This window comes from Dendrobates tinctorius, unplaced genomic scaffold, assembly GCF_039654945.1.
Source record: "Dendrobates tinctorius isolate UK_male_01 unplaced genomic scaffold, ASM3965494v1 ptg000235l, whole genome shotgun sequence".
In the NCBI taxonomy this organism is placed as follows: Eukaryota; Metazoa; Chordata; class Amphibia; order Anura; family Dendrobatidae; genus Dendrobates; species Dendrobates tinctorius.
Genome location: NW_027361902.1, coordinates 1,536,540 through 1,550,587, shown reverse-complemented (window position 1 = coordinate 1,550,587; position 14,048 = coordinate 1,536,540). Strand labels below are relative to the sequence as shown.

The 14,048-nt window shown below is 49.5% G+C and overlaps 1 protein-coding gene across 3 annotated transcripts in view; it reads left to right on the top strand.

The window, feature by feature from the left end:
* Positions 1 to 14,048, top strand: part of MAPK15 (mitogen-activated protein kinase 15) — a 134,615-nt gene that overhangs the window by 107,393 nt on the left and 13,174 nt on the right. For 2 of the 3 annotated variants that reach the window (XM_073556543.1, XM_073556542.1), the window contains exon 14: positions 5,512 to 5,676. In XM_073556543.1, the coding sequence (XP_073412644.1) occupies positions 5,512 to 5,676 (165 nt within the window). The remainder of the gene's footprint in view (positions 1 to 5,511; positions 5,677 to 14,048) is intronic. The other variant, XM_073556544.1, reaches the window with a different exon arrangement.

The window sequence follows — 14,048 nt, the reverse complement described above, 5'->3', positions numbered from 1 at the left end:
GACAAAATGCATGGTAACTCCAATCCTGCCCTTCCACCCCTGTGAGAAAGTGCATGGTAACTCCAATCCTGCCCTTCCATCCCTCTGACAAAATGCATGGTAACTCCAATCCTGTCCTTCCTACCCTCTGACAAAATGCATGGTAACTCCAATCCTGCCCTTCCACCCGTGAGAAAGTGCATAGTAACTCCAATCTTGCCCTTCCACCCCTTTGAGAAAGTGCATGGTAACTCCAATCTTGCCCTTCCACCCCTGTGAGAAAGTGCATGGTAACTCCAATCTTGCCCTTCCACCCCTCTGACAAAATGCATGGTAACTCCAATCCTGCCCTTCCACCCCTGTGAGAAAGTGCATGGTAACTCCAATCCTGCCCTTCCATCCCTCTGACAAAATGCATGGTAACTCCAATCCTGTCCATCCAACCCTCTGACAAAATGCATGGTAAGTCCAATCCTGCCCTTCCACCCCTGTGAGAAAGTGCATGGTGAATCCAATCTAGCCCTTCCACCCCTCTGACAAAATGCATGGTAACTCCAATGCTGTCCTTCCACCCATCTGACAAAATGCATGGTAACTCCAATCCTGTCCTTCCAACCCTCTGACAAAATGCATGGTAACTCCAATCCTGCCCTTCCACCCCTGTGAGAAAGTGCATGGTAACTCCAATCCTGCCCTTCCATCCCTCTGACAAAATGCATGGTAACTCCAATCCTGTCCTTCCAACCCTCTGACAAAATGCATGGTAACTCCAATCCTGCCCTTCCACCCATCTGACAAAATGCATGGTAACTCCAATCCTGTCCTTCCACCCCTCTGACAAAATGCATGGTAACTCCAATCCTGCCCTTCCACCCCTCTGACAAACTGCATGGTAACTCCAATCCTGCCCTTCCACCCCTGTGACAAAATGCATGGTAACTCCAATCCTGCCCTTCCACCCCTGTGACAAAATGCATGGTACCTCCAATCCTGCCCTTCCACCCGTCTGACAAAATGCATGGTAACTCCAGTCCTGCCCTTCCACCCCTGTGACAAAGAGCATGGCATCTCCAATCCTGCCCTTTCACCCCTGTGATAAAATGCATGGTAACTCCAAACCTGCCCTTCCACCCCTGTGATAAAATGCATGGTAACTCCAATCCTACCCTTCCACCCCTCTGACAAAATGCATGGTAACTCCAATCCTGCCCTTCCACCCCTCTGACAAAATGCATGGTAACTCCAATCCTGTCCTTCCAACCCTCTGACAAAATGCATGGTAAGTCCAATCCTGCCCTTCCACCCCTGTGAGAAAGTGCATGGTAACTCCAATCTAGCCCTTCCACCCCTCTGACAAAATGCATGGTAACTCCAATCCTGCCCTTCCACCCCTCTGACAAAATGCATGGTAACTCCAATCCTGCCCTTCCACCCCTCTGACAAAATGCATGGTAACTCTCCAATCCTGCCCTTCCACCCCTGTGAGAAAGTGCATGGTAACTCCAATGTTGCCCTTCCACCTCTCTGACAAAATGCATGGTAACTCCAATCCTGCCCTTCCACCCCTCTGACAAAATGCATGGTAACTCCAATCCTGCCCTTCCACCCCTGTGACAAAGAGCATGGCAACTCCAATCCTGCCCTTTCACCCCTGTGATAAAATGCATGTTAACTCCAAACCTGCCCTTCCACCCCTGTGATAAAATGCATGGTAACTCCAATCCTACCCTTCCACCCCTCTGACAAAATGCATGGTAACTCCAATCCTGCCCTTCCACCCCTGTGACAAAATGCATGGTAACTCCAATCCTGCCCTTCCACCCCTGTGACAAAATACTTGGTACCTCCAATCCTGCCCCTCCACCCGTCTGACAAAATGCATGGTAACTCCAATCCTGCCCTTCCACCCCTGTGACAAAGAGCATGGCATCTCCAATCCTGCCCTTTCACCCCTGTGATAAAATGCATGGTAACTCCAAACCTGCCCTTCCACCCCTGTGATAAAATGCATGGTAACTCCAATCCTACCCTTCCACCCCTCTGACAAAATGCATGGTAACTCCAATCCTGCCCTTCCACCCCTCTGACAAAATGCATGGTAACTCCAATCCTGCCCTTCCACCCCTGTGAGAAAGTGCATGGTAACTACAATCCTGTCCTTCCACCCCTCTGACAAAATGCATGGTAACTCCAATCCTGCCCTTCCACCCCTCTGACAAAATGCATGGTAACTCCAATCCTGCCCTTCCACCCGTCTGACAAAATGCATGGTAACTCCAATCCTGCCCTTCCACCCCTCTGACAAAATGCATGGTAACTCCAATCCTGCCCTTCCACCAGTCTGACAAAATGCATGGTAACTCCAATCCTGCCCTTCCACCCCTCTGACAAAATGCATGGTAACTCCAATCCTGCCCTACCACCCCTGTGACAAAATGCATGGTAACTCCAATCCTGCTCTTCCACCCCTGTGAGAAAGTGCATGGTAACTCCAGTCTTGCCCTTTCACCCCTCTGACAAAATGCATGGTAACTCCAGTCCTGCCCTTCCACCCCTCTGACAAAATGCATGGTAACTCAAATCTTGCCCTTCCACCCCTCTGACAAAATGCATGGTAACTCCAATCCTGCCCTTCCACCTCTCTGACAAAATGCATTGTAACTCCAATCCTGCCCTTCCACCCCTCTGACAAAATGCATTGTAACTCCAATCCTGCCCTTCCACCCCTGTGACAAAATGCATGGTAACTCCAATCCTGCCCTTCCACCCATGTGAGAAAGTGCATGGTAACTCAAATCTTGCCCTTCCACCCCTCTGACAAAATGCATGGTAACTCCAATCCTGCCCTTCCACCCCTGTGACAAAATGCATGGTAACTGCAATCCTGTCCTTCCACCCCTCTGACAAAATGCATGGTAACTCCAATCTTGCCCTTTCACCCCTGACAAAATGCATGGTAACTCCAATCCTGCCCTTCCACCCCTCTGACAAAATGCATGGTACCTCCAATCCTGCCCTTCCACCCCTGTGAGAAAGTGCATGGTAACTACAATCCTGTCCTTCCACCCCTCTGACAAAATGCATGGTAACTCCAATCCTGCCCTTCCACCCATCTGACAAAATGCATGGTAACTCCAATCCTGCCCTTCCACCCCTCTGACAAAATGCATGGTAACTCCAATCCTGCCCTTCCACCCCTGTGACAAAATGCATGGTAACTCCAATCCTGCCCTTCCACCCCTGTTACAAAATGCATGGTACCTCCAATCCTGCCCCTCCACCCGTCTGACAAAATGCATGGTAACTCCAATCCTGCCCTTCCACCCCTGTGACAAAGAGCATGGCATCTCCAATCCTGCCCTTTCACCCCTGTGATAAAATGCATGGTAACTCCAAACCTGCCCTTCCACCCCTGTGATAAAATGCATGGTAACTCCAATCCTGCCCTTCCACCCCTCTGACAAAATGCATGGTAACTCCAATCCTGCCCTTCCACCCCTGTGAGAAAGTGCATGGTAACTACAATCCTGTCCTTCCACCCCTCTGACAAAATGCATGGTAACTCCAATCCTGCCCTTCCACCCCTCTGACAAAATGCATGGTAACTCCAATCCTGCCCTTCCACCCGTCTGACAAAATGCATGGTAACTCCAATCCTGCCCTTCCACCCCTCTGACAAAATGCATGGTAACTCCAATCCTGCCCTTCCACCCGTCTGACAAAATGCATGGTAACTCCAATCCTGCCCTACCACCCCTGTGACAAAATGCATGGTAACTCCAATCCTGCTCTTCCACCCCTGTGAGAAAGTGCATTGTAACTCCAGTCTTGCCCTTTCACCCCTCTGACAAAATGCATGGTAACTCCAGTCCTGCCCTTCCACCCCTCTGACAAAATGCATGGTAACTCCAATCCTGCCCTTCCACCCCTGTGAGAAAGTGCATGGTAACTCAAATCTTGCCCTTCCACCCCTCTGACAAAATGCATGGTAACTCCAATCCTGCCCTTCCACCTCTCTGACAAAATGCATTGTAACTCCAATCCTGCCCTTCCACCCCTGTGACAAAATGCATTGTAACTCCAATCCTGCCCTTCCACCCCTGTGACAAAATGCATGGTAACTCCAATCCTGCCCTTCCACCCATGTGAGAAAGTGCATGGTAACTCAAATCTTGCCCTTCCACCCCTCTGACAAAATGCATGGTAACTCCAATCCTGCCCTTCCACCCCTGTGACAAAATGCATGGTAACTGCAATCCTGTCCTTCCACCCCTCTGACAAAATGCATGGTAACTCCAATCTTGCCCTTTCACCCCTGACAAAATGCATGGTAACTCCAATCCTGCCCTTCCACCCCTCTGACAAAATGCATGGTACCTCCAATCCTGCCCTTCCACCCCTGTGACAAAGAGCATGGCAACTCCAATCCTGCCATTTCACCCCTGTGAGAAAGTGCATGGTAACTCCAATCCTGCCCTTCCACCCCTGTGACAAAATGCATGGCAACTCCAATCTTGCCCTTCCACCCCTCTGACAAAATGCATGGTAACTCCAATCCTGTCCTTCCACCCCTCTGACAAACTGCATGTTAACTCCAATCTTGCCCTTTCACCTCTGACAAAATGCATGGTAACTACAATCCTGTCCTTCCACCCCTGTGACAAAATGCATGGCAACTCCAATCCTGCCCTTCCACCCCTGTGACAAAATGCATGGCAACTCCAATCCTGCCCTTCCACCCCTGTGACAAAATGCATGGCAACTCCAATCCTGCCCTTCCACCCCTCTGACAAAATCTTCCACCCCTCTGACAAAATGCATGGTAACTCCAATCCTGTCCTTCCACCCCTCTGACAAAATGCATGGTAACTCCAATCCTGCCCTTCCACCCCTCTGACAAAATGCATGGTAACTCCAATCCTGCCCTTCCACCCCTCTGACAAAATGCATGGTAACTCCAATCCTGCCCTTCCACCCCTGTGACAAAATGCATGGTAACTCCAATCCTGCCCTTCCACCCCTGTGAGAAAGTGCATGGTAACTCCAATCCTGCCCTTCCACCCCTGTGACAAAATGCATGGTAACTCCAATCCTGCCCTTCCACCCCTGTGACAAAATGCATGGTAACTCCAATCCTGCCCTTCCACCCCTCTGACAAAATGCATGGTAACTCCAATCTTGCCCTTTCACCCCTCTGACAAAATGCATGGTAACTCCAATCCTGCCCTTCCACCCCTGTGATAAAATGCATGGTACCTCCAATCCTGCCCTTCCACCCGTCTGACAAAATGCATGGTAACTCCAATCCTGCCCTTCCACACCTCTGACAAAATGCATAGTAACTCCAATCCCCTGACAACGTGCACGGCAACTCTGATCATCCTGCCCCGTGATGAGACATACGGGGCCTCTGCTGGGTGGGTAGCCCTGCTCTGTAGTCGCCTTCTCCATGTCTCCAGTGCCTCGGTATAGAGGCCTCTCTGATGTTAGTGCTGTTCACACAATCCACGTAGATTCTAATTTTTCCTCAAGGTGAATAAAGGTCTAGAGCCTCGAGGGAAAACTGCTCCTGTCATGAGGACCCACTCATTCTCACTGACCCAGCAGGCGCGGGCGGCGGCCCCCAACAACCCTCTCACTCGGAAGGACACAGTGCCCGCTACCACAGTGAGTGTAGCCGCCATCAGCGCCAGACTGGTAGGTACAACTGGAAATACTGAGATACAACGGATAGAGAAGCAGATGGTGAGGACTGGTGGTGATGGAGGTCCAACTTATTGATGGTGACAGAGGTCTTCATCCTGTGCATCCTGAGGAATTCTCTATACTGGTGATACTGGTGGTGATGGAGGATTTCTCTGTACTGGCAGTGATGGAGGATTTCTCTGTACTGGCGGTGATGGAGGATTTCTCTGTACTGGCGATACTGGCAGTGATGGAGGATTTCTCTATACTGGTGGTGATGGAGGATTTCTCGGTACTGGCTGTAACGGGGTCTACCAAAGCTGGGGTACCTCTTTCAGTACCACCCCGTGTTTTCGGAGGTCCGCTCTGCGTTGGCTGGAGTCTGAATGAATGACGCTGGCTGGAATTCCTTGGTTACATGGGCGCATATAAAAGATCACTGCTTCTCCACGTATTTCCAGTCTGACAACACTTTACTCACAGGACACAGAATATATCACACAGATACAGAGGGCAGGCCAATAGAAAAGCAGCAGGCCAGACATGCATTACAAAAGCCACAGGTGGCCGGAGCCTGCGGATGTTTACTGTGGGAATTACAAAGGTGGGGTGAGGGCGGACAAAAGGAGAATATCGTGTCCCCTCTGCCCAGGGGCGCAGCCTGTGGGCTGATGCATTAGGGACATGCATCTCACATAAAACCTATTATACATACATATAACTGCACAACATATTCTGGGTGCTAAGTGGTTCTGTAGCACGTAACACGGCTCCCCCTTTTCAGCGACGTGATCGGCATACACAGTCTGATCCTCAACAGATCGGTTTGGGGATGACCGAAGTTTATGGGGTTGGTACAAGTTCCGTTTGTCGACTTAGTCCATCGGCGTTACCGTTTTGTTTGCCGGGTCTGTGGTGGATAGTGAAGTTCAGAGGTTGTAGGGCTAAACTCCACCGCAGCAATCTGGCGTTGTCTCCGGAGACCCAATTAAGCCAGACTAGGGGATTATGGTCCGTTAGGAGGGAAAACTGTCGTCCATGCAAATATGGTTGCAACTTTTTGAGTGCCCATACTACCGCTAGGCACTCCTTCTCGATGACCGCATAGCTTACTTCATGGGGCAGTAGTTTTCAACTCAGGTAAGCTACCGGGTGTTCTTAGCTGTCCGGCCCGACTTGGCTCAGTACTGCCCCCAATCCAAACATAGAAGCGTCTGTGTGAACCAGGAAACGTTTAGTTGGATCGGGTGCGGCCAATACAGGGGTATTGGTGAGGGCGTCCTTTAGTTGGCGGAAGGCTTCCTCACACTCTGAGGTCCAGGTTACCTGGCGGGGTTGATTCTTACGGGTCAGATCAGTCAGGGGCTTGGCTACGCTGCTGTAATTGGGAACGAATTTCCTGTAATACCCCGCTGTCCCTAGAAACGCCATGACCTGGATTTTAGTGCGTGGGATGGGCCATTTGGCTATGGCCTCAATCTTGGCTGGTTCTGGTCGCTGTTTCCCACTTCCCACCCAATGCCCTAAATACTGAACCTCTGCTTTGCCCACGTGACACTTGTTTGGGTTCAGGGTGATTCCGGCCTGGTGGATCCTGTCCAATACTGTCTCTAGGTGATTTAGATGCTCTTCCCATGTCGCACTGTAGATGGCGATGTCGTCCAGGTAGGCACAAGCATAGTCCTGGAGACCATCCAGAAGCCGGTCAGCCAGCCTTTGGAAGGTTGCCGGGGCATTCTTCATCCCGAATGGCATAACTCGAAACTGGAATAAGCCGAACGGGGTGACAAATGACGACTTGGGAATAGCGTCAGGACTAAGGGGAGTCTGCCTGTAGCCTTTGCATAGATCGATGGTGGTCAAATACTTTGCCCCCACCAGCCGGTCTAACAACTCATCCACACGCGGCATGGGGTATGCATCCGTCACCGTTTTCTCATTGAGCTTACGATAGTCTACACAAAACCGTGTAGTCCCATCCTTCTTGGGCACTAACACTACGGGGGATGCCCAGGGACTATCTGACTCTTCAATGACCCCTAAACGCAGCATCTCTTGTATCTCTTGTCGCATCCCCTCAGTACAGACTCAGGGACGCGGAAGGGGTTTTGTCGCAGGGGGGTCTGATCCTGGGTCTCAACCTTGTGTTGTGCCAGGCGAGTGTACCCCGGTCTCTCTGAAAATATCCTCTGTCGCAGCCTCAACAACGCCTCCGCCTGCTGTCTCTCCTGGGGGCCTAGGTCTTCACCCAAGTGTACCTGGTCCCATGTTTTAAACTGAGTTCTTTCCCCTAAGACATCCGGCAAGGGAAGTCCGGCTAAATCCTCTGCTTCAGGTGCACAGATGGCCACTACCTCTTCAGGGCGCTCCCGGTAGGGCTTCAGCATATTCACTTGGAACATGCGGATAACCCTGGGGTCGTCACAATCGGCGACATTATAGGTTGCGTCGGCTATTTTCCCCACTACCTGGTAGGGCCCCTGCCATGCAGCTTGAAACTTATTCTGCTTAGTGGGCTCTAACACCAGGACCTTCTGTCCTATTTCCAAGGTGCGCTCTCTGGCCCTCCGATCGTACCATACGCGCTGGGTCGCCTGCAGGTTCTCACGTACAACCTGGGTCAGCTCCTGTAGGCGGTCCTGGAATTCCAGTACATAGGGTACAATAGGTACCCCTTCTATGAGGCCCTCCCCCTCCCAGTGTTCCAGCTGTTTTAATGTCCCGTTAAAGCGTTCACACAACCCATTGGTTTGCGGTTGGTACGGGGCGCTTCTAATGGACTTTACGCCGCACAGCTTCCACAGTTGGTTGGTCCCCTCTGCTGTAAACTGGGTACCCTGGTCCGAGATAATCTCCCGGGGAAATCCAACCCGTGAGAAAACCTGGAGCAGGGCGGCTGCCACCGTCTCTGCCAGTATGTTAGGTAACGCAACCGCCTCTGGATACCGTGTGGCATAATCTACCACTGTCAATATATACCTTTTCCCGGACGGACTGGGTTTGGCTAACGGCCCTATCAGATCGACCGCTACTCGGCTAAATGGTTCCTTCACAATGGGGAAGGGGCGTAATTTGGCCTTGCATCGATCCCCCCTCTTGCCAATGCGCTGACAACTGTCACAGGTCTGGCAGTACTGACGAACATCATAGGTTACCCCCGGCCAAAAGAAGTTTTGTGTCAGACGATGCCTGGTGCGACTGACGCCGAAGTGCCCGGCCAAGGGTATATCATTAGAGATTCGCAGTAACTCCTCCCTATACTTCTTGGGAACTACCAGCTGTTGTTTTATAGTGGGGCTCGTCCCTGTGTGGTGCTGCTCTGTGATCCGGTAGAGGAGTCCCTGCTTCCATACAAACTGTTCCCCTTCCAGTACTCCTCTCCCCTCCTGTGCCTTCCCACGATATCCCTCTAATGAAGGATCCTCAAGTAACTCCCTCTTAAATGCATCTGGGGTAGCAAAAGAAATGTGTCTGGCTATGGGAATACATGTAGGGCTGGGATGTCTTACCTGAGCCTCCTCTGAGTGTTATTCCGCCTCCGCAGCTCGAGCTTGTCTCCGGGTGGTCACAGGATAGGTCTCAGCCAGAGGGGCCACCGAGAATTGCAGACAACATGGGCCCCAAGTCATTTCCCAGCAATACGTCTGCAGGCAAATCCTCCATCAAGCCGACCTCAACAAGGCCATCCCCGATTCCCCAGTTCAGGTGAATCCTGGCAGTGGGCAGTCGATGTATAGCTCCCCCTGCTACACAGACTGCCACTGTCCGGTCCGTCTTCTCTTGGTCCCGGACGAGATGAGGCTTCACAAGGGTCAAAGTTGCCCCAGAATCTCTTAGTCCCTGCATACGTTTCCCATTAACCCACACGACCTGTCGATGCTGTTGTCGATTATCTGCCCAGGCTGCCTGCACTGGGTCTACTTCACGCAGTTCTTCCTCCATCTCTTCCACCCCTTGGTTAGTCGTAGCCCCCAATGCCGGGTCAGCTTCGCCTTGGTAGCAGTGTACAGCATCCCGGCTGAAGGTAGCTGTTCCCGCCTTTGGCCATGGGTATGCTGAGTCTGGTTGGGACATTGTCTTTGCAGGTGGCCCAGCTGACAGGTGTGGCATCGCGCCCCAGGGGGACTGTGGTAGGCCGGGTTTCTAGCTGGTCCCCCTACAATCTTTGATGGTTTGGGGCCCTCCATGTCCATGGGCGGGCCCCTAGTGACCACCTTTGATCCGGACAACTGCGGCCTCCTGGCATCATGATGTTCATCGGTGAGACGAGCGGCTTCCTCAAGAGTCGTTGGCCGCCTATCCCGAAGCCATTCCTGTGTTTTAGTCCATTAAAGAATCGTTCTAACAGGAAGAGCTGGAGGACGTCCTCCTTAGTGGTTGCTTGGCTCCCTTGTACCCACTGTAGCAGTGACCGCTGTAATTTACAGGCCCATTCAGCGTGGGTATCGGTTACGCGTTTTATAAGTCCACGGAACTTTTGGCGGTATGCCTCTGGTGTCAGCGCATACCGGGCCAAGATCACTTCTTTGATCCGCTCATAGTCCATACAGTCCTCATCAGGTACAGTGCGATAGGCGTCCGCTGCCCGGCCTGTCAGCTTGCTGGCCAGAATCTGAACCCGTTCCTCTGGCTTCACTTGATGAAGGACACACTGCCGCTCAAAGTCCTGCAGAAAGCCATCAATGTCTTCCTCTGCCTCCCCCAACTGTCAGAAGGCATTATACTGGATCTTTTTGTGGCTTTCTGTTGAAGGTACCTGGTCGAAGGCCAGAGCTCCTCCTGCTCGCTGACTCTCCTCTCTCCCCTCTGCCATCTCCATCTTGGCCAGCTCCTCTTTGGTCCGCTCTACCATCTCCATCTTGGCTAGCTCAACATGGGAAGGGAAGGGAAGCAAAAGACCAGAAAAAGCCATACACCTGACAAATGCTATTGAGAACTCTGCTATTAGAAGTGGAAAGGAAGAACAAAGACAAAAGAATCTAATTAATACAAATATTGGAGAAAGAGAAACCAATCACAAACTAAAATGTTTCTATACTAATGCAACAAACATGGAGAATTGGAACTACTAACACAGGAAAAGAAATATGATGTCATTGGAATCACTGAAACTTGGTGGGACAATACACATGATTGGAATACAAGGCTAGAAGGATACAACTTATTTGCAAGAAACAGACTTGATAAACGAGGAGGGGGTGTCGCATTGTATGTTAGAAATGCGTATATCTGCACAGAGATTGAAGTTTCAGAGACTGGGAGTTCTGTGGAAACTGTTTGGGTAAGAATACAAGGACAGAACAATGGAAAGGACACCATTGTAGGCATTTACTACAGGCCGCCTGTGCAAGCTGAAGATAGGGATGAACTCTTTATGCATCAAATGGCCAAGTTCTCCAAAAAATATGACATAGTTGTCATGGGAGATTTCAACTATCCAGACATTTGTTGGAAATCTCTCTCAGGCAAAACTAACAGGTCAAGGAAATTCTTATCCTCTCTTGCTGACAACTTTATCTTCCAAAAGGTAGGGGAGAAAACAAGGGGAACTGCTACCTTGGATCTAATCCTTATAAACAGGGAGGAAATGGTTGAGGAGGTAAAAGTGGCTGGGACCCTAGGAGGTAGCGACCATGCTATTTTAGAATTTTGGATAACTAGAGGCGGAAGACCTGTGAAGACTCAGACGTCAAGGTTAGATTTCAGAAAGGCAGATTTTAAGGGATTCAGAAAGAGAATTGGAGGGATCCAATGGCTGGATATCCTTAAAGACAAAAATGGAGGATGGGAAATCTTGAAAAATGAAATTCTCAAAGCACAGTTGTTTACAATTCCGAAAGGGAAGAATAGGAAGCATTTAAGGAAACCAGGATGGATGAACACAGAACTTAATCACATGCTAAAAAGGAAGAAAAAAGTGTTTATAGGAGATAGCATAAGAAATTTTTGAACCCCTCTCCATAATCTTTGAAAATTCTTGGAGAACAGAAGTGCCAGAAGACTGGAGAAGAGCAAATGTTGTTCCTATCTTCAAAAAGGGGAAGAAGGTGGACCCAGGCAACTATAGGCCGGTGAGTCTGACTTCTATACCAGGAAAGATCTTTGAACAAATTATTAAACAACATGTATGTCAGTACCTGGATAAGAATGAAGTGATTAAACAGAGTCAGCATGGGTTTGTAACTAATAAGTCATGTCAGACTAACTTAATTTCCTTCTATGACGGAATCACTGATTGGGTGGATCAAGGAAATGCTGTAGATATAGTATATCTTGACTTCAGCAAAGCATTTGACAAAGTCTCTCATACAATCCTTATTGAAAAAATGACTAAGTATGGAATGGACAAGGCAACTGTTAGGTGGATTCATAACTGGCTTAGTGATCGGACCCAAAGAGTGGTCGTAAATGGCTGCACATCCAGTTGGAAGAATGTCTCAAGTGGGGTACCACAGGGCTCTGTCCTGGGCCCTGTATTGTTCAACATCTTTATCAATGATTTAGATGAAAGAATTAAGTGTAAACTGATTAAATTTGCTGATGACACAAAGCTAGGAGGGATAGCTAATACTAGAGAAGAGAGAGAGGATTCAAAAAGATATAAATAAACTGGAGCAGTGGGCAGCAACTAACAGAATGGTTTTTAACAGGGAGAAATGCAAAGTACTACATCTGGGCAATAAAAATGAAAAAGCATATACAGAATGGGAGGAATAGGGCTAAGTGACAGCACATGTGAAAAAGACTTGGGTATACTAATAGATCACAGACTGAATATGAGTCAACAGTGTGATGCAGCAGCAAAAAAGGCAAATGCAATTCTAGGATGTATTAACAGAAGCATACAGTCTAGATCACGTGAAGTCATTATTTCCCTCTACTCCTCTTTGGTCAGACCTCATCTGGAATATTGTGTCCAGTTTTGGGCACCACAATTTAAAAAAGACATCAACAAACTGGAGCAAGTTCAGAAAAGAGCGACCAGAATGGTGACCAGTCTGCAAACCCTGTCTTATGAGGAAAGGTTGCAGGATTTGGGAATGTTTAGTTTGCAAAAGAGAAGACTGAGAGGAGACTTAATAGCTGTCTACAAATATCTAAAGGGCTGTCACATTGTAGAAGGATCATCTTTATTCTCATTTGCACAAGGAAAGACTAGAAGCAATGGGATGAAACTGAATGGGAGGAGACACAGGTTAGATATTAGAAAAAACTTTTTGACAGTTAGAGTGATCAATGAGTGGAACAGGCTGCCACGAGAAGTGGTGAGTTCTCCTTCAATGGAAGTCTTCAAACAGAGGCTGGACAGACATCTGACTGGGATGATTTAGCGAATCCTGCTTTGAGCAGGGGGTTGGACCAGATGGCCCAGGAGGTCCCTTCCAACTCTACGATTCTATGATTCTATCCTGGTCCGCTCGGCCATCTTTTCCTTCAGATTAGTACGCACATCAGCCATCACCTCTCGTATGATCTCTACTGCAGGGTTTAGGCCATAGAACGCCAGTTTGTTCTTTACCTCCCTCTGGAATTTGGTCTCCTCCACATTCACATTGGGGGGCGCTGCACTGTCGTGTTCCATGATGGCTGCTATCAAATCCGCATTTGTTTTGTTGCTGGCGATCAACCCTCGGGCTTCCACCAGATCTTTTAATGTAGTCCTCTTTAACTTCTGGTAGTTATTTTCCATTCATTCCTTTCCTCCTGTAGAAGGGGTATCAAATCCCGCTGTCTGCCACCAGTGTAACGGGGTCTACCAAAGCTGGGGTACCTCTTTCAGTACCACCCCGTGTTTTCGGAGGTCCGCTCTGCGTTGGCTGGAGTCTGAATGAATGACGCTGGCTGGAATTCATTGGTTACATGGGCGCATATAAAAGATCACTGCTTCTCCACGTATTTCCAGTCTGACAACACTTTACTCACAGGACACAGAATATATCACACAGATACAGAGGGCCGGCCAATAGAAAAGCAGCAGGCCAGACATGCATTACAAAAGCCGTAGGTGGCCGGAGCCTGCCGATGTTTACTGTGGGAATTACAAAGGTGGGGGGAGGGCGGACAAAAGGAGAATATCGTGTCCCCTCTGCCCAGGGGCGCAGCCTGTGGGCTGATACATTAGGGACATGCATCTCACATGGAACCTATTATATATACATATAACTGCACAACATATTCTGGGTGCTGAGTGGTTCTGTAGCACGTAACACTGGCGATGATGGAGGATTTCTCTGTACTGGTGATACTGGCGATGATGGAGGATTGCTCTTTACTGGCGATACTGGCGGTGATGGAGTTCTCTGTACTGGCGATACTGGCGGTGATGGAGGATTTCTCAGTACTGGCGATACTGGCGGTGATGGAGGATTGCTCTGTACTGGCGG